The sequence below is a fragment of the Corvus cornix genome, chromosome 13 (genome assembly GCF_000738735.6).
Source record: "Corvus cornix cornix isolate S_Up_H32 chromosome 13, ASM73873v5, whole genome shotgun sequence".
Lineage (NCBI taxonomy): Eukaryota > Metazoa > Chordata > Aves > Passeriformes > Corvidae > Corvus > Corvus cornix.
The window spans coordinates 8,432,299-8,457,205 of record NC_046343.1 but is presented as its reverse complement, the minus strand read 5'-3'; the positions used below and the strand labels follow the sequence as shown (position 1 = coordinate 8,457,205).

The 24,907-nt window shown below is 39.3% G+C and overlaps 1 protein-coding gene across 3 annotated transcripts in view; it reads right to left on the bottom strand.

Moving 5' to 3' along the window:
* Window positions 1-4,078: 4,078 nt before the first annotated feature.
* FAM13B (family with sequence similarity 13 member B) overlaps window positions 4,079-24,907 on the bottom strand; it is a 44,909-nt gene continuing 24,080 nt past the window's right edge. Inside the window, exons 9-25 of one of the 3 annotated variants that reach the window (XM_039559518.1) lie at window positions 24,295-24,450; window positions 22,212-22,347; window positions 21,966-21,989; window positions 19,608-19,669; window positions 19,003-19,057; window positions 18,478-18,625; window positions 15,867-15,932; window positions 14,584-14,794; window positions 12,927-13,056; window positions 12,373-12,454; window positions 11,875-12,104; window positions 11,449-11,532; window positions 10,555-10,650; window positions 8,270-8,353; window positions 8,002-8,174; window positions 7,495-7,596; window positions 4,079-6,432 (exon numbers count right to left, since the gene is read on the bottom strand). In XM_039559518.1, coding sequence (XP_039415452.1) covers window positions 6,309-6,432; window positions 7,495-7,596; window positions 8,002-8,174; window positions 8,270-8,353; window positions 10,555-10,650; window positions 11,449-11,532; window positions 11,875-12,104; window positions 12,373-12,454; window positions 12,927-13,056; window positions 14,584-14,794; window positions 15,867-15,932; window positions 18,478-18,625; window positions 19,003-19,057; window positions 19,608-19,669; window positions 21,966-21,989; window positions 22,212-22,347; window positions 24,295-24,450 — 1,963 coding nt within the window. In that variant the 3' untranslated portion in view covers window positions 4,079-6,308. The remainder of the gene's footprint in view (window positions 6,433-7,494; window positions 7,597-8,001; window positions 8,175-8,269; window positions 8,354-10,554; window positions 10,651-11,448; window positions 11,533-11,874; window positions 12,105-12,372; window positions 12,455-12,926; window positions 13,057-14,583; window positions 14,795-15,866; window positions 15,933-18,477; window positions 18,626-19,002; window positions 19,058-19,607; window positions 19,670-21,965; window positions 21,990-22,211; window positions 22,348-24,294; window positions 24,451-24,907) is intronic. The other 2 variants (XM_039559520.1, XM_039559519.1) reach the window with 2 other exon arrangements.

The window sequence follows — 24,907 nt, the reverse complement described above, 5'->3', positions numbered from 1 at the left end:
GAGAGGAAGGCAGTCATAGTTTTGTAGCCAAAAGCTATGAAAAAAGTAGCTACGGCAGGAGAAGGCAAAGTGTTCTGAATTTGATTCAGGACTGCCTTCATGACAGGACACGTAATTTAATAGCATTTTTATTTGCAAATACATCTGCTATCTCTGGACAGAGAGTGCAAACTTCTCCAAAATTAGGGACTACCTTTGCTCCTAACCAAGTGCTCCAGGGCCAAACCAATGGAGACAGTGCTAAGAAAAAGGTAGGCTTTATTCTTTCCTATAATCTTAGAAACTGCTAGTTGCATTTTGGAAGTTGAAGAATACAAAAGGAGTCACAGTTGCCCCCACTGTGACTTACAAAAGCTATTTCTCCACAGGCTACTATTTTTAACATCATAGGAGTAGCAAAATCTAGACCTATAAAGAAAGAAAAATCACTTTTTTTGCCCATAAAATCAAATGAAATCTTGTTCATGCCAGGCCATACACTGCAACAGCAGAGTCGGCAGCAGGGCGAGATTAGCAAGTTTTAGCAATTGTATAAAGTTGTGAGCTGGACATTTGCCCAAATGTTAAACAGAACCAGATGTATGGAAAACCATCAAGTTTCACAGCAATCTATTGGGTCACAGGCTGCATCTACAGCAAGAAGAAATATTACTGAAAGTTCCCTTTGCTTTGCTAAAAGGTTTCCAGCAGTCTTTGTTCCAGTTCCATAGCTGGAGTAAGTCTGTGCAAGTACTTCTACAACAGATTTTTTTAAAAATCACTTCTACAAGAAGAGAGGGAAAAACCCCCAAGCTGGCTGTAAACATTACTGGACAACAATCCCTGCCATCTCTCTCCACTCTGAAAAGAAATGTGTATTTCTATGTCCTGTCTTTTTGGAAGGGCCAGAAGGAAATTTTGCTTTCAGCCAGATGTGAAACATTTTTCCCCACAAATCGCCTGTATCTTTTCCTGCAGGAGCGATTGTGTTACTTGTGTCCCACTCTGCCATGCTGGCATTGTTTGTGACTTTTTTTTTTTTAAATCCCTCTGGTGTTGAATTTGGAGTTATCAAAGCTACAGGAATGGAAGGAACCTCACTGAGGGTATCCAACCACTGAGGACAGATTCTCATTCACAGCTCAGAGCGACATCTCCACTGCAGCATTCCGGCAGTGTAGGGGAGACTGTTCCTGCAGATGCTGTTCCCATCCCCAGGCAGCTGCAGTCCTTGCTGAAACCTCACCGACTGACAACCTGAGAGACAGAAGAACTGCACAAAGTCAGTGATTTTAAGATATTTTAAGTGCTTTTATACTGGCTGACAACAGCTGCCCTCAGGGAGGGAAGAATTTAGTAGAGCTGCAGGAAAGAGGGCACAGTAAAATGTCTGAGCTCAGCTGGTAACAGACTGTCCACACAGTTTAATTAAAACCAAAGTCCTCCTCCACCCTTTTTATTTTCTATTTCTGAGCAAGAGCAGCAGGACTGTCAATAAATGTATAAACAAAAACTGCTTCTGGGTACTTTCTCTGAACCTTTCAGGTGCTGTTCTGAGAAGAACTGCCCAGCTCTGCTGGAGCTCTGGGCAGGCACCTCTACAAATGCCTGGATGACATCAACTCCTCTGCCTTATTTCGGGCTGCTCTGAGTCTCAGCTCCGTGACCAAGGAAGCAGATCCCGAGCCCGGGCAGCATCCCGGACCTGCTCCCCCACATCCGCCCTCCCTTCTCCCGACTCTTGCTCCGCTCATGCATCAGCTGCCGAGGTTAATGCTCATGTCTCAACAGTTCCTATCCCAGGCATCTGTTACCTTCCGAGAAAAAGGAGTAAAGTTAAGCTTTCAGGAAAAACACCAAATCTTTTTTCCTTGGCTCAGGCGCTCACAGCTGGTGGCACCAGAGGGCGCTTCGCTTCACCCTTGCACCAGCCGGAATTCCAGGAACATCCCTTTTATTCCTCAATTCCTTTCTACCCGTAGCCCCAGAGACAAGTTATGCGCAGGCCAGAAGCTGTGCACTCCTAGGCAGTCACTGCTGTTTGCTCATCGCTAGGACTCAGCTGCAGGAGGAGATAAAACACGTGTCCGGGCGCCATCCGGACATGCCACGGGAAAACCCGGGGCCAGCACCAGGATGCAGCACCCGCTGCACCCCCCGTCCCTGTCCCAGGCAAGTTCTGCTCCTGCACATCTCGGTGCCTGCTTTACACACGGCCCCCGGCCCCCAGAATCTTAGAAAAATCCTACAAGGAATTGTATTTTAAAGTCGATGTCCTGCATTATCACGCTACTACACGGGCTCCATTCTCCCTGTGTCTAATCCCAGTGTGGAGGAGCAGGGTCACGGAGAAGGGAGCAGAGGCATTCAAAGGGTCCCAGGAGGAGACCTCCAGCCCAACAGCTCAGACAGGGAGCACAGGGTGCCCCCTGCCAGGAGCCACTGGTTTTGTATTTTGGTCTCCTGGGCAAACCAAGCCATCTGCTCTCTTCTAAAGGGACCAGTTCCAAAAATGAAACCCCTCTTCCCTTCCCCTCCAAAGGGATCTTGCTGCCAGGCAGTACCCCAGGACACTTGTCCCAGAACACATAGGTCACTGATGATCCGTTTATCCTGATTACTCAATAGCCTGACTGCAGGAAAGCAGGTGTGTAGCACCTTTGGCATCTCCAACCTTTCCTCCTCCTGGCAGCCCTCTCATGCAGAGCCTCAAAACCTTTGGACACAGTTCCTCTTCCAGAACTTCCCAAAAGAGCTTTCAAGCACTCCTCAACCCCACCCCCCTCCTCTGGGGTACAGGACACCCTCTCCACACCCTGCCTGGCTTTTTCCTGCAAGCTCTGTACCCTGCAGTGACACAATGGCTCAGGCAAATCTGTTTGAAGAGGAAAAGCTTGGAATACTCTAGACTTGTGTTGTCTCAGAACTGGTTCTTCAGTAATAGAAGATTTTCCTAATATAACTGAGCTTTTTGCACCCTCAAAAGCATGCTTCTCCTCCATTTTGACTAATAGTGTTCAACACAGTTATTTTCCTCATTAAAATCTTAGTTCAATGCACATGGATTTGCAGCAGTTCCCACTAAACCACTCTTTGAGGGCTTTTTCTTATTAGCATCCTGATCACAGCAAGCTTCATTGAATAAATAATGTAACTAAGGAAAAATGGTGGATTGTAGAACACATCTGTAGGAACTCTGTTCATTTTTTAGGCCAATGTTTTAAGAATTTCTTTCCCCCTGTTTTCAGAGAAAGGCCATGTGATCAGAGGGAAAGTTACTCTGTCCCAACCCAAAGAACATGCCCAAGGCTGCCTTCCATCTCCTCTCCCTCCCTTGCTCCCTCAGCTTCCTGGTTTCTTGCTCCCATTTACCTGCACCGCGACACATCCACAGGCAGAGTCTTGACCTTCAGGAGTTCTTCCTCCCCTGCCACACCTGAGGCTGAAGAGAGGTGGATTTTCACAGAATACAACACAAGAGTCAGCTTGAAAGACCTTGATCACTTTTTCTATGAACTCACAACAGCATACTATGAAATAAAGTCTGTTTGGTTCAGGGGAAAAGCATCCTCTGGTGTGTGGAGCAGAGTGTGCAAGAGCAGTGTTTCCTGGCCACAAACACAGCAGTAACTGCTGCAGCACTGATCCCAGGGATGAGATCCTCATGGATACAGAGACACAAGCAGTGTGCTCACTGAGGGTGCATTCACGGGCAGTGAATGAATTATCCCAGTCGTGGCTCCCTGCCCCATCTACTCCCGACCTGGTGCTGCTGTTGGGGCAGGAAGGAGCCAGTCTCCCAGTCTGCTCATGCATCACTGCCAGCAGGAACTGAAGCCCAGCCAGCACCACGATCCAAGCTGTCAGTCCAGGAGCTGCTGGGGCCCCTCTCCCGCTGCCCCTGCCAGAGGCACAGCCAGCACAGGCAGAACAAGGCTCCAGGGGATGCAGTTTCACCTGAGCCACCACCAAAGCAGACTGTGGAATTCAGACCCACCTCACCAACACCCTGGAGCTACAAACAAGAGCAGCAAAGGACTCAGCACTTGTTTTTAAGACATGGCAGTGGTGGAGAAAGCATGATGAGAAACAAAAGATGTAAGACAATAAAGGTTAAGGTACTTTTATTATAAAAGTCTATACAATGAGCACCAGACATAGCAATGCAATTATATCTGGTTTAGTTATATATATTCCATATCTATATATCCATATGGATATATAGGTTTTGCTTTTACCAAAGTAAAACTGTTATATCACAAAATGCCTAGTTCTACCATTTATTTATTGCTCAACAAGGATGGCACAAAAGACACTCAGCATAACTGTTGCCATGCTTATCTACTATACTGAATAAACAGCCAAACACTGCATAACAAACACAAAGCAGCTGTTAATTCTGAATTGGAACCAGTCTGATCACTCACTCACTTATAAAAATATTGGAATCATATAGATTTAAGCATTATAAAGGAGGAATATATTATTTAAAACATTTAAATAGTGCATATTGACATTTTGCATGTGGTATATAAAACACAAACATTCATGTACAACACTATACAGTACACATTAGTTTCAACGTTTGGATACACCCGTGTCTGCAGACTGATAGAAAAGGAACTGAAGTGTACATTGCACAATGGAACTGAATAAAATTGATAAATGGTCTCAAGACTAGTTTAACCTCATAATTCTCTAAGGTCCCAGATCACTTTGCAGTTAAAAAAAAAAGAAGAGAAAAGGCATATCACCAGTGCTCAATAGTTTTAGTGCTTTTTTTTTTCTGAATTCCAAAATTACGTGCCTACAAGCAGAGTTAAACAAACCAAGAAATATTCTACAGTACACAAATGAAATCTGAGCACTAAAAATCCTACTTGCAACCTATTTCATATGCTTCATGACAGAACAGCAAGTCTCTGAGGTTACGTGTGAGCCATTTCTTGCATCGTGAGAAAATTCATTTTTGGTCTTTCATAAAGCAGTGAATCATTGCTTTGTTGACATTAGCCAGTCATAAAAACATGCAGTGAGAGTAAGTGCATGCAAAACATGGCCACAATCAAACTGATACACTAAAATTAAAAAAAAAACAAGAAAGCACCAGCTGAAATTAACATTTTGATTTTGTCAGATCAGAAACAGCTGCGGATGGCTGCTGCAGAGCAAAGCTAGTCCCTAAATCATCATTCAGCACAGCAGATGTGATACTCAAAACATTATTTAGTTTCAACTCTGAAGCTAAATCATGCAAGGCCCATAAACTGTTTTGCTTACATCGTAAGAGTTAGATAATGTATTTTTATTCTCCAACTGTAAAACAAAACCGTGATAAACGACAGTAATCTTTCCACTCCAAACCGACGTTTCTCCCTGTGGTGCGTGTTAACTACACTGATTTTAGCCCTTGACACCGTACTCAATTCAGGTACAGAGGGATTTTAACTGTCCTAAGCCAGCTCCTTTCTGTGGAGCCACGCAAGTCTGAGCGCCATCAGATTTCCCAAAGACCAAAGTGTTCACTGTGCTCCTCAAATCTTCCAAAAGCGGAGATGCCGTATCCAATTCAGCCCAAACACTACGTCACCACTGGCTGATAAACAACAACCGAAAAAGGGATCAAATGAACAACAATGACATGAGTCCTGCAGGCAGCATGTGATTGAACTTTTCAGTTTTCCATGGTTTAAAAGCCACTAAGAAAAGGTCACTTTCTGGTTTGTCCACTGTCATCTTTATCAAGGAGGAAACGTGACCGCTAATGAGCAAAATCCATAGACGTTAATTATTACTGTGTATAGGTGCAATTTAGAATATCAAAAATCAAAGTTGTTCCACAGCAGTCCTTTGAAAGGAATTACAGTCTGTTAAGTGTTCCAGGAATTAAGAGCTGTACCCTTAATTTGCTGACATTTTTTTCCCCATAATAAAAAAATAGGCAAGAGGAGTAGTTCAGTGGAGCATTACAATATTAATAATTTCTTCAACAATGCAAAAGGTTGGTAATAACAAAAGTCTCAAAGTTCTTGAATGCTAAAGAAAAAAAAAGTTAGGGTTGTTTTGGAACAGGATGGATGCATCTGGAATACAAAACTTTGATGGAAACTGTGTTTGCTAAAGTTGGATAGAGCAGTCTCAAACTCAGAAACCATATTTGCTCCCTAGACAGGACCTACTTACCCTTCAAGCATGTCCTAGTGGCACCACAGTAAAGTGCACAAACTGGATTCTTTCAACAGTGCATGACACATGAACACAAGCACCCAATAAGTACAGGGGTAGTATATGGAAACAGCATGTTACTCAACAGGTTGGAGGAATATAATTTAAATGGATTTTGAAGAATCTTGTTTGCTGATAAGAACTTCTAACAGCCTCAGTTTGGCTTTGATTTTCTTGTATTCCCTGTACTCATCCAGCATTGGTACACGATCTTCTTTCTGTACATTCCTGTAAAAACAAGAACATCAAAATCTCAACTAAATCCTCCATCCTGCAGCAAGCCAAAAACAGACGAAGCTACAGGCAGTTATTTTAGGGCAGATGAAAACATTATTGGCAGCTTGTTCACCAATAACAGACACAACATTATATTTTAGTTTATTGTTGTTAAAATTACCATCACCTAAAAAACTGAATTGAAACCCAGCAGCTTTTACTTAGCACAACTACTGCAGCATTGTGTAGTAATCATTGCCCTAAGCTCTCCTGGGAATTTTACTAACAGGATATGAAGAGTTTCATTTCAGATCCTGTGTACACATTACAGAAAAAGACAAATTTAAGTCAACCTATGTTTTTTACTGTATGTAGATTGACCCACAAACTGGCAGCAGAGTATTATTCTTACTGGACAATAATAGATTAATCTATTAATATAATTAACCTCATTATTTGCCACTGAAGTCAAAAGGAGTTCTGTCCCAAATTCAGTACGTGCAAGATGAAGCCACGTTACTGGAATTTGTGTGACCAGTGGTCCAGAAGTTGGTGGCTCAGGAGCAATACAGGAGAAAGCACAGTCAAGTGAGAGCATTTGCCAGTCAAGAAAGTGACCTCTTAGGAGTGTTGTTAGTTTTGTTCATGAGGTGAGACACCTCAAAAATACAATAAGCAGCAATTCAAACAAATTCAAATAAGAAGCTTAAAAGAACTAAACAATAATGAGAAGAATAAAAATTATAAAACCCTTTACTGGTAAAGCAAATATCCACTGCCAGAACTGACCTACTGGAACAAGGGGCAAATGGGCAAATTTCCCTGTCCTGTGTTACAGAACAGGGATCATATGGGGTTTTTTAAATAAAAAAAATCATACTTTATAGTAAGTATTTTTAAATGCTCTTTTTTTAAAATGTAACTGTTAAAAATACACAAAGTTATCTCCCTCAGGAGATTATTCACAGCAGATCAAAACAGATCAGATTCCGGCTGACAACATTCAAAATCAGCAAATATACTTGGCTACATAATGAGGCTGCAGCCCAGCATCTGGTTTTGTGCTGAACAAACCTTCCATTCTGCTGATAAAACTCCTCTTCAAATTCTCGTAATGTCTTACGTAGCTTCTTTTTCTCAGCTCTGGCTTTCCACAGTTGCTCCAATAATTCAGGCCTAAAAATTTCAAGTGAAAGAAAAATACTGTTGGTCATACAATAGAATTTAAATTCCTCAGAAACAACTGAGCTAGCTGCACTAATAATTTATTTGTCTGGCTCATAAGGAACATGCTATTTGAAAGTGAAATATTGAGAACAAACTAGCAGTTAATAAAGGGGTATAAATTTTCTGCTGTCTACACAGCTCAAATAAGGCTGAAGAAGGTTTAGAAGATACTAAATAATTCACTGAGAACAAAAAGATCTTAGTCAGACATGTCAGAGCAAAGAACACTCATTCAATCCAAACATTTCCTGAACATGTCACTCCCTTCCACCCAACATCATAGATTTAGTATCATGACTCTAAGTACAATAATTACAACTACTGTAATTAAATTATCCACTTAATTGTCCATACATAGAAGCAGCTCGGGTGCTGGAGAGCCTCAGGTCCCGGGTGAGTTTCTCTTGACCATCTTCAATATCAGACTCTGAGTTTTCAACTGGGCTTAGAACGGGCTGTGTTTGGGCAGCAGTTTTTAAGATTTCATTTAGGTCTGTAGACAAACCATCACTTTCCTCCTCTTCTTCCTGAAAGTGAAAACAGAAATTCAAAACAAATGTGATGGATTTCAGTTCCTTATTACAAGTGCTGGAAAGTATTTTTTTAATTGCACTGTACCTACCTTAATTTCTTCAAAAAAATGGGCAGTTTCACCTTCAATAATGGGCTGTAACATCTGCCCCCGCCTCTTGGTTGATGGTGATCCCTGCAAAAATGGAAGTTTGTTTCAAAATGTACAGTAAGACATCAAGTGCTGTTTGAAGTCAGAATTATGTTGAAGTCACCCAGTATTTCCTCTTTGAGATGAATGAAAGGCTGCAAACATACTTACAGAGTACAAATAAAATAACCATATAACTCAAAAGATTCAGATATCCAAGGTATCCTTGGCACAGAAGTAAATGTTGTAGTTTATAATTTATTTTAAAATACTCCTTTTCAGACTTGTAATAAAAATGATTTGCTCTCTCCATGTTTTGCAGAAGATTCATGAAGTGCAATGATAGCTCTGCATTTGGTAGTTACTGTTACTCCTCCCAAACCAAACCACAGTTACAGAGGCAGAGCTGGTTATCTCCTGCCAGGTTCTTTTTCCAGATCACTCTGAAGCCCCACAGTTGGAAGTGTGAAATCAGAGCTATCTATTGCCACCTCAGAGTCAAAATCCTTTGAACTCCAGCCTAAAGCAGGTGTCCCTGTGCTGTCCAGGTGCCTGTTGCACACATGCCATAATGTCCTGCTCATCCCTTATCCCCAGACAGCAGAAGCAATTCCAACAGATGGTCTCTGGACAAGAGAAAGGTGAAACACAAAAGCCACACAGACAATGACCTGGCAAAGACTTTAGTTCATGGAAGGTAAATAGTCGTCTGCTTCTCTGGACACTTCCACACAGGCTTCAGTGCATGTCATTAGTGTACCAGGACACAGTAAGAGATATCTCATGGAATCAATTGTCACATAAACCAAAAAATCCATTCTTGAAATACCTGGCACTGAACACAGCCTACCTAGAAGCTACCACTGAACAACCCTTGGTAACAAGAGAGAGGTCTTCATCTCTTCTATAGGTTTCAAAAGCAAAGACCTGTGAAAAACATTTTACAGGTATTGCCTACAGCACAGATTAGGAATCGTGTTACTGACATCTCTCCTGAATTTAAAATCCTTCTGGTGGGCTATCACCGATCCCTTTATTTCACAGCCAAAAAACCAGAATGACCATGGTACAGTCCTAAGGCTACCAAGAATGTAAAACCCATCTCAGCTGAAGAGTCAGATTTTTGGGGGGAGAGATGGGATAAAGCTCAACCAGTCAATGGCACTACCAAAAAACTGTGACTCACCAGTCACAGAGAAACACATCAGTGTCTAAGAGCAACCTGTATTTAAGATAGAGTTCAAAAAGGGATTCTGATATAAAAGCCCTTAAACTTAAATATGACTGTGATGCAAATCATGTTCTTCTTTAAAAGTAGCCACCAAAAAAAATGTATGTGCAAGAAAGGCAAAATCTTGACCTGGTCCCTTTATCTCAATGTACTCCAGCCTAGAGGGGAGAGCTAAGAACTGTCAGTGACAACGTAAACAGCAGGTTAAGTTCCTGCTGAGTAAGCCCAGCTACCTACATCTGGGAAGAACTGTCTGTATGCAAAGAGATTATCTCACATCAGCTGTGCAGTCCCTTCCTTCCAAAAGGGTCAGCAGCCAACATCAAAACAGGGATTTTGCAAGCCTGGGTCAGTATGCAAGGCTTGGATTATAGCTCATGCAGAACAAAAGCAGCTGGCTGTCATTCCCCAGCTGTTTTACAGCTACTATAAACAAGGTTACCTCAATTTCCTTGCACAGTATGAAAACTTTTCTTCCTCATCTCTTAGAAGACCACAGAGAGAGGATAGAAAATTCAGAAGGAAGTGAAGTGAAAATACAATGAAAAAGCATGGATATTGTACGGATGCTGCAGGTGCTGGTAACATGTCTCTCTCTGGGGAAGCATGAAGGAATGAAATGGTTCTGATGGCAATCCTCTCACTCAAGCCTTTGCTGACAGCAACCTGCACTGCAACTGGTGTTACTATTCTGGGGAGGACTAAAAGTACAGTATGTCCTGTGGATCCATACCTAGCACAGGCATTTGGGAACATCTCAGCTACAGCAAGTTAGCACAGCTCACTTACTTCCACAGAGAACCATTTGAATCCCAAGAGCCATCGAGGTCACAGACAGCTTGGAACTGCTCTGTTCTCACCAGTAAATCAATCAAATGCCTCAAGTACAATGACAACAACATCTTATATCTCCACAAGAAAGATGTTTTATGGAACAGTGTTACTAGCTCTTCTAAAGGCACCCTAGCAGTTCAAAAGTGGGAAAATAAATAGAAATAGCATTTGTTTTACTCACAAGAATAGGAGTAATGCTTGCTCTAGTTAACATTTGTTTTACAAGTCTGTATCTGTCATAAAGTGGCTTCACAATATGTCTTTCTTCTCTAGTAACCTAAAGGCAGAGAAACCACAGAATTAATTATACCGGTCACTCAATCACAGACAAGCAAACACAAAGCCGTGTGCTTCTCCTGCCAGGCCACCAACATTCTAGCTAGGAATACAAAACTACCTTAAATTGTGTGTATGAAAGGGGGTTTATGCAGATAAAAGGGAATAAGTGGGTGCTTCTTCATTCTCTCTCACTTTAACACCCTGTATATTTTAGGGAAAAGATTTAAACACTTCCTAAAAATTAGGGGAGCTTAAGCAGAGGCAAACCCTCTGTCTTTAAATATCCATGGAAAAGAGGAAAAAAAAGGGACCAAGAACTAGGGGAAAAGATGTGTGCCTGGCAATGACGATGGTTCTACAGAAATGACAGGGAAAAAAGAAAAAGATGAAACTGTAGAGAGGGGAATGGGAACTGTCTTTTCATTTCTGTTTCTGTGAAATCCAGAATAACATTTCCAGTCTTTTCCCAGGAAATTCAATAATCTTGTTTATTTTTCAAATGTCTCTTTGCCTCACAGACATAAAAGGCACCAAATGACACCCATCACTTTGCATACTCCAATAATCTGCTGATTTCTGAAAAGGGGGCCTAATAATACATACTTTTTTCTTTTTTTAGAAGTCAATGCAGCAAGTTCCTCAGATGGCAACATGGAGGCCAATAGATACCTTTGTGTTTTGGAGAAGGAAAAAGAAGAACCCCCACACCAGCATTAAATTCTGGTCTTACTATTGCACAAGAGTTACTGCTGTCTATGCACACAATGACACAGTCTGAAGTAAAGCCAAGCATTACCGGCCGTCCATGTTGGCTTTCATAATACAGGAGGCTCTTCTGGAGAGACGTTTTCTCTTCTACCAAATGGTCCTTTGTCATTTTCTATCAAGAATAATTAGCATTTAATCAAACACAAGTCATTGTTACCCACTGTACAGATGCCTAAGCCAAACTTAGCTTAGTTGATATCATACAACCCACCTTCCTCCATTTAAAGCTGTTCAGTATTGTCAGCACATACTTCTAAATATCTTAATAAAGAGCAAAGAAAATGTGGTTCATGATGATAATTTCCCCAGAGTTGTCAGAAATATGATGGCCTGGCAAAGGGCTGCTGGGCAGAGGCATCATCATGTTGATAAAGTGGTATCCCAAGTGTCTGACAGTGCTCTATTTCCCCCTCTTATTCTCTTAGAAAGATCCTATCCATAACCCCATGCTTACCTTTATATCTTCTGGTAAACATCTCTCAACTCGTTTTTCCTTTAATCTTTTCAAAATGAGTTCAAGTGTAGCCTCCTTGGTGGGCTTCTTCTCTTTCTGCACAACCCGCATCTCGTCTTCATTTTCTTCATCCTCTTGGTCAAGAGAGGAACCAAAGCTTTTTGGAAGAGTGTTACTTCGTGGACGTGTTTGAGGTATGAATTCTCCATCTGAGCTCCTCTGCTTTGCATCTGAAATGAGAAAAATTGCTCAATCCAAAGGTTTAAAAGAAGTAACACTCTCAGTTTAACTACAAATACAGGAACACAGAAATTTGCATAGGCTAAGTTTCTCTCCTAAAGAACTAAAGCCATAAGAATAATTGGATTTTTGAATAGTGCAGAATGTAAAAAGGAAACATTTTTAGTGTCACATGGAATTTTACTGAATGATTTAGCCATTTCAGTCATGTAGGTAACTTGTATTTGTAGAAAACCAGAAGCTGTAGCAATCTCTTACCTTTTATTTGCTTTCTCAATTTGGTAAGTTCAGTCATCCATTTTAAAACTTTTGGATTGGCTGCAATATCACTATAGGAGGGCTGAAAAAAATACAAATAAACTATGTATTAAGACAAGCACACTAAATCTTGTTTATAAATACTTCTTTCAAGATTTGGTAATATTTGTGACAGTGAATGTGAACAGTTACATGGATTTCACTCAGTATCAGATCAGATCTCAGTGCCAACATAACGACAACACTTGTGAAAATAAAACTGAAACAACTTCAGCAGTTGAACCAGAGAGTGGTAAGACACTTCTGCTTTTCCACACATCTCAGCTGAAATGCCCTCAGTCTCACAGCAGAGCTGTCACTCTGTCCTCCTTTGGCTCTGGCATTCTGGCACATTTTCTAATATTGCTGTTGCTCAGCTCACTTTTGCAGACAGCAGCGTGTAACAAAATTCTCCTAATTTGTGAACACACAATTACTCAGTGATGAGATTCAAGAGCCACTTAGCCCTCCAATGCAGTCCTTTATTCTGAGTAAAGACAGAAGTGCTAACCCACCTTACTGTTCTTCTCTTTTTCAAACTGTTCCTCAAATTGCTTTATTTTTTTCTGTAATTTCTTGACAAGCTGATATGGTGTCTTGTCTTCCCTTTTGTCATCTTTTGAGCTAAAGGATGCTCGTCGTGTTCTGTATAAAAACATTTTTTAAATGTCATTTAGACAGTTAAATGAGTGCAAACAACATGTATATTTAAGCAAGAGATGAATAATTTCTTTTTTTTTTTTCCAGTTCATAATCCATTCTTTTCAAATTTTCAGAGCTATTTACTCAAACTGCTTTGAGCTGCTGCCTTGTGTTATGCTGTTCTTCCTCCCTAATGTCAGTAATACCCACAACAGAAAAACAGTATTTGAAATTCAAGTGTAATGTACCATTAATTGCCAACTTTCTGATGCCTGGGCTATTTACCTAAGTTTACTATATACTCAGTTGCTCTTCAAGTACTGGGCTCACAATAAAGCCCAGGCTAGAAAATACCACTGAACAACCCTTGGTAGTTAAACAGCTTCACTTAACTGTCTCAGGCAAGCTAACAGATACTTAGCTAAAAAGTATCCACATCATTTGTTAGTCTTAGTAATAAATTCCCTAAACTTTACTAATAAGACTTACAGAGTACATGGTTCTGGTTTTATATCATCTTTCACACAGCTCCTTGACATTTGCTGCTTTTGCAAAGCATTTTTGTTTCAAGACTGACATGAGAATTTTCCAGAACAGTTATTGTACGAGGTGCCTGAAACATCCCTCAACACAGCCAGTGACATCTATGTAGTTCAAGTTATTAGATACTAATCTAATAATAATACCGATCTAATAATCTGCTAGAGTAGATCCTTATTAGTTTCAGAATGAGGAGAACAGCTATTATCATCAGCATTTTTTTGCAGGTCAGTCTTCTACATCATTTTAACAGTACTGGTTAAATATCTTCTGCGGCTAATTGGAGAAAACTTGCACAAGGATCTTTTTGCATCAATAAATCTGCCAGACAGACAACTAGAAACTCTAAACTTGTTCTAATCTCCTGTTTCAGCTTTTCTCATTTTTATGGGATTATTTCTTCCCTAACAAGCATGACAATTCTTCTCAAATTCCCTTTCCCATTAACAGTAGCAGACAGTATAGGTCATGGGTTATTTACAGTTTTGGAGAGTCACACTCCCCAATTCATACAAATAAGCTGCAGCTTGTTTAGTGACAACTCTACTTTAATAAACTAGGTTAAAAAAAAAGAAGAAAAAAAAGCCAGGGCTTACACAAAATCACAGACCAGAGTCCAGTAAAGCCTGGTAAACAAAGGATATAAATACCACCTTCAGCCCAGGAAGTGCCATTACAGCAGGTTGTCCGAAGCCCTGACCAAATGCTAGGGAAAGCTCTGCAAGCTTGTCCTATTTTTATCCTCTTTCCCTCAGCATCTGTCAGCAGCCACTTGGAGAGACACAATCCCACCCCAGCTGAACCTCTGCTCTGACTCACTCCAGCAGTTCCTGGGCAGGCAGAGCAGTCAAATGGCCACATTTGACTGGCTACATTTGACCTTGGTCTTCAGCTCATTCAGATCATGAAAACCCGCGGCGTCCTTAAACAGCTGTATTTTCATCCTGCCAGTAACATTTCCTGCCCACCAGATTGCATTAAAATACACACCTTACAAAAGAAAGTGCTTTGGATGAAGAATCTAACGTTTCTGGATCATGTAAGAAACGCTGGCTTTGCCCAAAATCCAAACTCCGATGTGACAATATGGGATGACAGTCCTCTTCCAATGGATGATTAGTCATCCTCCCAGCCTGTGGGGAAAGCTGAGCTTCTCCAGATTCACTGTCCTCCTGCCAAGATTTGAAAGCAGGAAATGGATCTAGAAGATAAAAAAAAGACACAAAATGGTACTTTTCTGTTAACAGAACTATAACCAAGAGTCAAAAGGAAACAAAAATGCGTACCCAACGCTTAGTCTTGTATGCTCTAGAGGATGTGGTGTCATACACAAAGTGAATAAAACAGTGAAATACATCAGAAAGCTACAAATTCTGTCATATAACTGAAAGAAAAAGGTACTGAAATGAAGTATGCACACTAGGATCCCTTTTTCAAAGTGTATCTTGGGAGTATGCATTTCTGAGCAGTTCAACAGCAGTGTAAAAGAGCCTTATTTATGCATCAGAAATATAAAATAAGAATATGTTTATTGTCCATTGCAGTATTTTGCTGTGGAAATTAGTTTTCATACTGTACACAGGTACTTTGAAAGGTTGTCCTCTTGGTTTTGAAGAAAGTAGGTCTGACAGTACCTCTTTAGGTACAATGCCCATTTGCTTAAGTCTTTTTCAAGGAGTGTTTTTGGGATTTATGATAAAATCTATCTTGACACCACTGAGAAAAAGAGATTTCTTAATTTGTGGAAGGTGATTTTTTAGGAAGGAGATTCCAAAACAATCAATTCTTTCAAATCCCTACGAAAAGCTCCTTGCTAACATCCCTTATAATTCTTTGACACGTTTTTCTTGCTGTCCAACAAGAAGCTGACATAGCCTTCCAAGTACTTTAATTTGAAATCCCACCCCCCTTTTCCTTTCAGAGTTGCCTGATTTTTTTCTAGTTTGAATCAGAAATTTGAAAACTGGGTTCAAAGTGTGCAGAACAACAATAAAACCCACAAAGTAATCTTTAAAAAAAAAAATAACCCTTGTACCTGCTTTCCACTGCACATTTACTAAGTATGATTGGGAATTTTTTTTGTTGTTTTTAAGCTGCGATCTTGCCTGTTTGCACAGTACAAGATACAAGAAGGGGACCTTTTTGAATCAACAAAAAAACTGCAGATCAGAATATTCCCAAGATATAAGGGACAGCAGGTGAAGGGTTAGTTAGAAAGCAAACCATCAACTATCAAAAGGCAGATAACTGAACGTATGGCGAACCATACTTACCCTCCCCTTCTCTCTGCAGATGCATTGTTTTGAAATCAATGAGGGGGAAAGTGATAGGGCATGGCGCTAATAAAATGAAAAAGAATGGCAAAAATACTAAAGTGAACACACAGCACAGTCAGAACAAACTATACATAACATGTAAAGCAGGAAGATACAGTACCAGGGAAAAACAACCCATCTTTTGGACCAGGCCCTGAGCACTCTCAGCTTCCAAGCAATTCCCATGGCAGGTAAGGATGCTCAGTCCTCGGCCAATTTGAGCTTTTTACTGGACAGGTTTACAAAGAACTGGTACAGGAATAGTAAAGACTTATTGCAGTTTAATAAGAGACTCATGCATCCTCGCATGAACAAAAGGCAAGCTCTAATGTTTTTGCTCAGAGCTTGTAAATGATAAGAGATGATGGTGATTTCCAAAAAGCAGGGCAAATGCAGAAAAAAATACTCAGAAATATAAATCAACCATTCTGCATTTTTGCCTTGGGTCAGCAAGCATTTGATGATGATTTTCAAGAACTCTGTTGCATGCCTTTGAGTTTTCTATTAGATTGGCTTTAATAACCCAAATCTTGTAACAGAACTTGGACTACTACAGATTTCTTAACAAAGTCACTCTACTTCAATGGAATGCCACAAGGACTTGCAGTGCCTTGGAAGGCTGAGTTCCTAATAACCATCCTAAACAGGACTGAAGAATGGTCAATGTTCAAATACTTCACAATGAAATAACAACTCTTGCAAAGATCATTATTTAATACCAAGAAGTTATAATATAAATTTATAAACAGGCTGCTTTATTTTCAAAACAAGGGTCATAAAGCTATTTGGGGAAGTAAAACCAAAAGCAATTTCATGAGCAGATTTAAGGAAATTATGAAAATGGATGCCACAAACCTTCTGAGAATACATATTAAGTACCTTAACATAAACTGAGGATGCAACAAAATGTAATGTGCAAGTAAGCAATTAAACTAAATAAAACACCAAAAACATAAGGACTTTTATGGGTTTTTTTAGCTTTACACTGTTCTTAACTTGGGCAACACGAATGAAAATCTGGACTCAGTGTCTTTGGATGCCTGCAATTTGACTTCTCTGTGCCGTGACATACTCTGAATGTGCAGTTTGTTAGGGCTCAAGACCACCAACCAGCAAATATTGTACAAAACTAATGAAGCCAATCACAAGTTGCAAACCTCTTTATTTGCACAAGGGCTAAAAGGGAAGCGTGGACTCATGAAGGCAAATAATTTGCAAGACAGTCAACACCAGTAACAAACCAACAATCAGTTATCGCCACTTGAGCTTCAGGACAAAGCTGTATGTGCTCACATGCGACAGCTCCAAGCTGCACTGTTACAGGACACACACTCCAGCTTTACTTCCCTCATTTTAACATTTCCAACACTGCAACCAGAAGTTACGTGCAGTGATTCCTTGTTACCAGTGTCTTGCTAAGGTTTCACTGTGACACTTAAGGGCATCTAAAAGAACAGCTGTCACTGGAAGAGCCTGTTGAAAGTTAAAACCTTGTCCCTGCACAGTTCACCTGCACTACATCTATCAAGTTGTACTTCAAGTTTTCCAAACCAGAAATGAGTGGCCTGTGGCCATTGCACTGTCACTGACAGCTCACAGTAGTTTAGCATCTTAGATCACTTGCATTTTTTAAGGTGTGATGACTCCAAATATCAAAACCAGGCAGAGGAAACACAATATAAGGAAGATACAAAAAGAGAAGTATTTTGAAAAGAAGATATCACAGAAGATAAAACACAAGAGTGTTTTGCTGTGGTTATAAGGGCTTATGGTTGTTTTAAGTAAAAAAAAAGACTAAACAGTTATTACCAGACATTTGAGCAATAAAATTCAGTCAAGTCACAAGCTCAGGGGATTGCTAAAGCCTGGAAGGCAGTGAAGAATAAGGCCACAAACATAAGGAATCCTGTCTGAGAGAAAACTGTTACAAGTATTTTTCTTTTCCTAAAATGCAAACCATGGAGGAAGAAGTGGCACAGAAATAATATCCATCTGCAATTTTAGCCTTTATTTGAAAATTTAGAGCTGCTTCAAGCTATCCAATTACTTGGGAACCAAAACAACCAACAGATTTTTCAGAAAAATTGAAATATAAACTGCTTTGTTTGGCAGGTTAGTGATTTTTAAGTCAAATTCAGCTAATTCAGCTAGCATTAGAATTTCAGTAGTTTACATTTAATAAAACAAAGACAAACAAGACACGATGCAAATTTTAGCTAAATAATATAATTAGACAAAGTGTTTTTAAAGACTTGGATGAGAGACTCAGGGTCCTGAAACTTTAAAAACAATAAAAACCAAAACCAAACCAAAACAAGCTACCTAGAATGAAGCTTGGACTCTTTTGCTTTCTTTCTTAAGTTTTTCCTTGGACTATTTTTTTCTTTATATTTTTTAAGGTCCTTAATTAAGTTGCAGATGGTTGTGAAACAAGATGAGACCTATGTCATGACTTGGTTGATCTTACCACATGTACAGGAATATATTGTTGTCTGCTGCTTCTACTTCGTAAATTGTTTTATTTATCACTCCTCCCTAACTATATTGTGAGCTAAAGAGTGAAAATTACCTTCCCATTTGTCACCATCAGATACATTCTTCAGATCCAGATGTGGTACTTGGACACCTGGAGCTTCCTCGGGAACATTAATGCTGCCATCCCCCAACACCTCTGAATCAGTGTTTGCATTAAGATCACAAGTCTTGCTACTTGAATCCTGTATTTAAATAACAGAACAATTTTATTATTACTTAGCAACTGGAAATCAGGTGCCTAACCAGTTCCAGTGCTTCCAGAAATTTTAAGGAAAAAAGAAATCTTTCCAAACTCAAGGAATTACAAATACACACAACCCCCAACAGCAGTCAATTATTTACATTACAAAACATTTCTTAAATGAGATGCATAAATATAAACTTGCTGTGCTGCCCTGAGTTTCTGTGAAGTGACATGATGAGCTCTCTACAAGAGGTTTTGCAAGCCTTGCAGCCACCAACAACCATAAGACGTTAAAAGCTAAATTTGTTGTGTTACTTCACATTTGTATTTTGTATGAGATGCTGTGTATCTGTGTATAAATAAAATCCTTCTTACCAGAAACACCTCTGAAGATATTCTATCATTGCCATCAAGCAAAATACTGTTTTCCCTAAAAAGAAGACACAGACCTCATTATCATTTTAATACAAGTTCTTAATGGACAGTAAACACTATACACTCCTACACTCCCCCTTTTTTTTTTTTTTTTTTTACAAACCCCATGCAGTTTTAGCAGATAGGCAATGTATTTACTTAAGGCAATAATTAGAACTCTGGGAAAAAAAAGTTATATTAATTTTTTTCCACTCTCTGATCTTCACATTGAATTCCAAGCTGTAGCATCTGAACAACAACTAGACTTGAAAGCTGGAAATAAAAACAGCTCAGACCTTTATTCTAAAATTGAGAGTAAATATTTTAAAACTCAACTGAACTAAAACTGATTTCAATCAGTGCTGAACTAAAGCTGCAGATTAAAAAAACTTTCTGGCTAGTCACTGTTGCTAGCGTTAATTCTTCAATAATTAAGAACAATAAACTCTGACAAAATATTTTAAAGAAAATAACTTTTTATTCTTCTGTTTCTCTTGCCCAGAATATAGTTGTTCACAAAAAAAGCTGTATCATATAGGTTTGTATGACTACAGAAAAACACAAACCTTTCACTATTATTTTCTCCATCAACATCTTCATCACATGGTTTCAATAATATGTCTGCAGTCTGTTGGGAAAAAGTAGTTTAGAAAGATTTGGGAATGGCTTTCTCAGCAGAAAACATTTCCATACTCATCTCTGACCACAAGACACCCTCAAGAACCAAAAGCTTCTTGTGTGTGGGGATGGAAATCACACTTTTTAACCATGCGACATTTTTACATCTCAAATAAGGCCAGTGACCAGGTGTTTTAATCACCAGAAGTCAGACAATGAATGACTTTCCATCTCCAGATAAATAATTATTTATTATTTCTTCAGTAAAAGTTGTACCTAAAATTGTCAATCATAACATGAAGTTTGGGGCGACCAAAATCATGGCAGTTTGTAAGTCCTAGTCTCAAAAACAGCGGGGTTGGATATTGAGTTGTACCCAGCATATATGAAATGAAACAAGTCTGATAAACTTTTTAAAAGAGCTACTAATCCCTGTTACTAAATAAAGCAGCAACAGAATTGGAAGGGGATGAAGAAGTGCTGTCAGTTCTATGACACCATCTCATAAAACAAGTTCACATAAATCCATGTCACCATTTCATTCACTATAAGTATTTATGCTAAAGCCCAGTACTTGATTTCTTCAGAAAAGCATCTTATTTGGGGGAATACAAGAAATTTGAAATATAAAATATGTCATTTGGTTTTAGACTTCAAGAATTCTCGCAAAATGATCTTCATAGTGTCTGAATATAACATGAATTTACCAGGAGAGTTCAAATACACCAACAGTTGCCAGTTTTATGCTGCTGACAGCAAGTGACGCCCTTATCAGAAAAAGGGCAATTCTCTGTTGACATTCTTTCAGTCCTCAAGTCAAATTCCAGTTTGAGGAAACAATTTTGAATGACAGTGCATTTGTCATACTCCAGCAGATAATTTCCACCCTGGAGATGAGCTGTACAAGTCTTGCATAGCCACACTTATTGGAGTTGTGGAAACAACTGCTTCTATTTCCATTCCAGGCCCACAGGAGAACTCATATGCAGAGTTGTCTTTTCCTACAACCCTACATGCTCCTCTCAAACTCCTTCCACACAGGAGAATCATCACATTTCCCTTTAACCTCTCCCCAAAAGATACAACTCTTCAATAACATTTGAAACAGTGTATTAAAAAGAAAGTAAAAACTAACATTGAAAAACCAAAACTTCACCCCAGAATGTCACCACTGACAGCAATGGACAGAAGTCTATCAAAAAGCAAAAAAGGCCAAGAATGACACCAGGTATGACAACAAAAGTACTTCTATCATACACTCCCAAGCATCACGTTCCCCTTTACATCCAACATCATGTCTTGTGCATTTTGTGCTATAGGATAACAATCTAATTATTCTTTTAGAACAAGATTTGAACACTAAAGCATGAGGAAAGAAGCAGGACAATGAATACACTCTATGAAACTTAATTTACAGAATGGGATTCTAAAACAATATGTTAGTTTGTGGGAACAACTGAAAAATTTGGCTTGCTAGGTGATTCTAAAGAGTCATCTGGGATCCCCAAAAGCACACAGAAGCCCAAGAGAAGAACACATCACAATAGCGAAAAGCACTACAGAAACATTTTGTTTTGATAAAAACACAGATTCCAGACAACTCAGTTTCACTATGCTAAGGCATCCATTCCCATCTTTTCAAGTTCAAAGACCTATTAAATTTTTCTAGTTAATTTAAGTCTACTAACAATAGGTTTGCTTATCTGGTTATCTTTCAGGAAACCCTCAGGAAGATTTACGAACTCACAGGCTGAAAACCATTGCAGAAACTTCTCTACACATGTGTAACAAACCTCTCTACCCACAGAATTCACCATTTAGATTTGTAGCAACAAAAGTTTTAGCAAATAAGTAAGGAACTTTAGATTCGATTTTTTTCATTAGAAGGGCTTATCTGACAGCTCCATATGTGCTGCTTGATATAGAGTGGTAGAATGCTCTCTTCTCTTGCACATTATTGTTATCCTTGATTTAATTTTTGTCAGCACATATTTTACAGAATTCCTTGACTGCATCAACTAGAGAAGAGATAAAGATGTGCTGAAAAGAACAGAACATCTCTGCCTACCACAGAAGAAACTGGAAATAGAAAAGGCTGTAATCAGCTAATTACAAAACCACACTTTCCTAGCACAAGCATAGTGAAGAGGCTGCAGTCTCAAGGTGACTGCTACCGTTTCCTGATTCAGTGCAAGGTGACTGTGGGCTATGCTGCAATCACAGCTCTACAGCTTCTGCTCCTCAGGAGCAGTTTACTAACACAGATGCTGCTCCAACCAGGGCTGTGCTGCCTCACACTGACTTACCTCAGCAGAAGGAAGGGCTGGTACCTGTGAAAGAACAACGGAAAAATATCAGTCAGGGTCCAAACAAGTCACACCAAAATACACAAACATTTCTGAGTGCATGTGGCACAGCAAGGAAGACAACTGACTGCACAGAGCTAGAGCACCATGTAATGCTACATCAGAGCTCTTAGGAGAACTTGGATCTCTAAAGCACCGAAGTTGCAGCAACTTACGATTTGATATACAGGAGACTCTTCCTCTCACCTGAATGCTTTCTTCTTCCTCCGTTACAGTATCACGTTTCATAGCTTCCCTGTCTAAATCAGTGCAAACCAATACTTCAGAGCAGTCTGCTGTGTTTTCACTGCTACCAGTGCCATTATCTTCAATAACATCATTCCTACAGATACAAACAGAAAGATTTTAGCAACCTGTTGTTCCACCTTTAAAAGAAAAAAAAAAAGAAACACTTTTTTTTTCCCATTAAACAATATCAAACATCAGGACGCTTTTTGTCTGGGTTTGTTTTTTTTTTTTTTTAACAGAATTATTCTGACCAAAGACACTGGTAACAATTACAATTCCAGTCACCTGTAGGTAAACTTAATTATTTATGAGATGTTTTGTACATCCACACATGATAGATATATTAAAATGTATTTATTTGATTCTTGTCTGAAGGGCCAGGCATACACCCCACACTTACCACACCAACCTAAGGAATTAAAACACAACAGCCAGAAGCAATGACATCCTGAAACTACAGTGACTCAATGACATTGCTGTGGCTACACTCCTCTCAGTACTGAAGCCAGTTAGTTTATAGCTACTGTCACTGTGTTCCCCTCCAGTGAGAAATCCCATTATTTCTAACATTTAATCTTCTGAGACTTCAACTTAAGGCATGTAACATTACAGCCAGATTAAAACTAATTGACATCATATTTGTATTCACATATATTCTTTATGCGCCACCATCCCTGTTACCACAGGACTCTGTCATTCATCACAAGCCTTTGACTTCTTTGCCTTCCTTCTCCTCACTCAAAAAGAATTCCAGACTACATTAAGAAAGCTCCTTCTCTATCAGATATCGAGATAATGAACAGGATGGGTTGAAAATTAACATTTTAACTATTTTTTCTTAATTCCAGCCATTAAGCTAGTTCTAAGAAATTGGTACTGGATCGCTGTTTTTTTCAGTTCTTAATTTAACTGTGTATTTGCCTTGTGCACTGTCTGCTGCTTTAAAGAACCCAGACACCCCTTTGAAGAACGCTATCATGTATCCTCTTACAGTTAATCCACAGTGGAATGATGATCAGAAGCATCTGGAATAGTCCCCGTGCCAGAGGAGGATACTGGTTTCAAACCGGCAGTGATGGCACTTGGAGCCTCCCCCTCTGTGAGATCAGCCAACCTTTACAGCACTCACACTGCAACTGAAGGAATTCAGCTGCCACAGGGCTTCGAGGCAATTACCCATTTACAAATTACTTCAAAGACATTAAACCTCTAGCACTAAAACTCAGATTTAATTGATCATTACCAGCAACGATTGTTACTTTTATGATCCACTGCAAACTTTATTCTTGTCTTCTAAAATCAGTAAAGATTGAACAATTTAGAAAAGTGCATTTGAGTCTCTGAACACTTCATGTATTGCAGGCTCTGTTCATGTATTCCACCTCTGAGCAACAAAGAAATTTAGGTACCGAAATCTTAACAACACATTTTTGGAGTCTGGATTAATCACAACTACTTACTTTAAATAAAGCACCAAAATGTACCAGCTTCCAAATGCTGTCATGGCAATCACTACACTCAAAAAATGGCTTGATTTACAAGAAAAATAAAATCTGATCAAATAAGGTTGGAACTCTGCAAATAGACCCACAGCGCTCATTCTACATATTTTTGGCTGTTTCATTGACACTGGCAGCCAAAGTAGTAAAGTAGCTATGTTGACATGGAAAGACAGGGTTATGAAACTGAAAGGGAAGCTACAATAGCTTTAATATGTTAGAATTTTGTCATAAATCATATCGGTGAGATACGAATAAAGCACTTGAGTAAATTTAAGTTCCTGTGCTACTTGCACAGAATTCAGCAGTAAAACATACACTTCACAGCGTTTTTACCTACAATATCAATTTAAAATATTTGCTTCAAGAGCTGTTGATTACTGGCAACCAATGGAGCTTGATTTGTTTTAAAATAGATAAAACTGAAGTCAACAGCAGAAGTCGTAACTTTTGGGTTGAGGTGGGGAATTTGGGTAGGTTCTTTTGGAAGAGTTAAGACATACAATCCAATAGAATTCATTACAAACACAACAAAATCTTACTGGTTGTTAGATCCTTCCTCATCCCCACTGGGATTTTTTGTTTCATTGTTACAGCCCAGTCTGTGTTGGTGTATATGTTTCAGATCATTATCTAAGCTGCTCTGCAGGTCGAAAAGATGCTGCTCCACAGCTGCTCTGATTGTTCTTTCTAAAATGCTAAAAAGAATAAAAGACAGAAGAGTCCTATTAAGAACACTACTTTTGCATTGGTCAACTACACAGAAAGGCAGAGATAAACTTTACGTGACAGGAATCTTTGATGGCAGTACTTCAAGGCAAAAAGAGACTAATTTTTCCAGAAAGGCAGTGGAAATTACTACACTTAATATTTTTGAATCCATAAGATTTACATGAAGTATTATGAAGTTCATCAACAGTATTTTAAGAGTAATCAACACATTACAATAAGTAACCTATTTTTTAACAACTATACATAAAAAACTTATAAAAGCCTTATATGTTAATGTGACAGTAAAATTCTGTAACAGGTCAGAGTCAACCCTGGAGCAGGTTCCACTTCAGCACATGTGGCTGCACCTCCTCCTGAACAGGGCTGTAATCTTAAAAGGCAAAAGCCAACAAATAGCAGACACAATCAGCAAGTACCTGATGA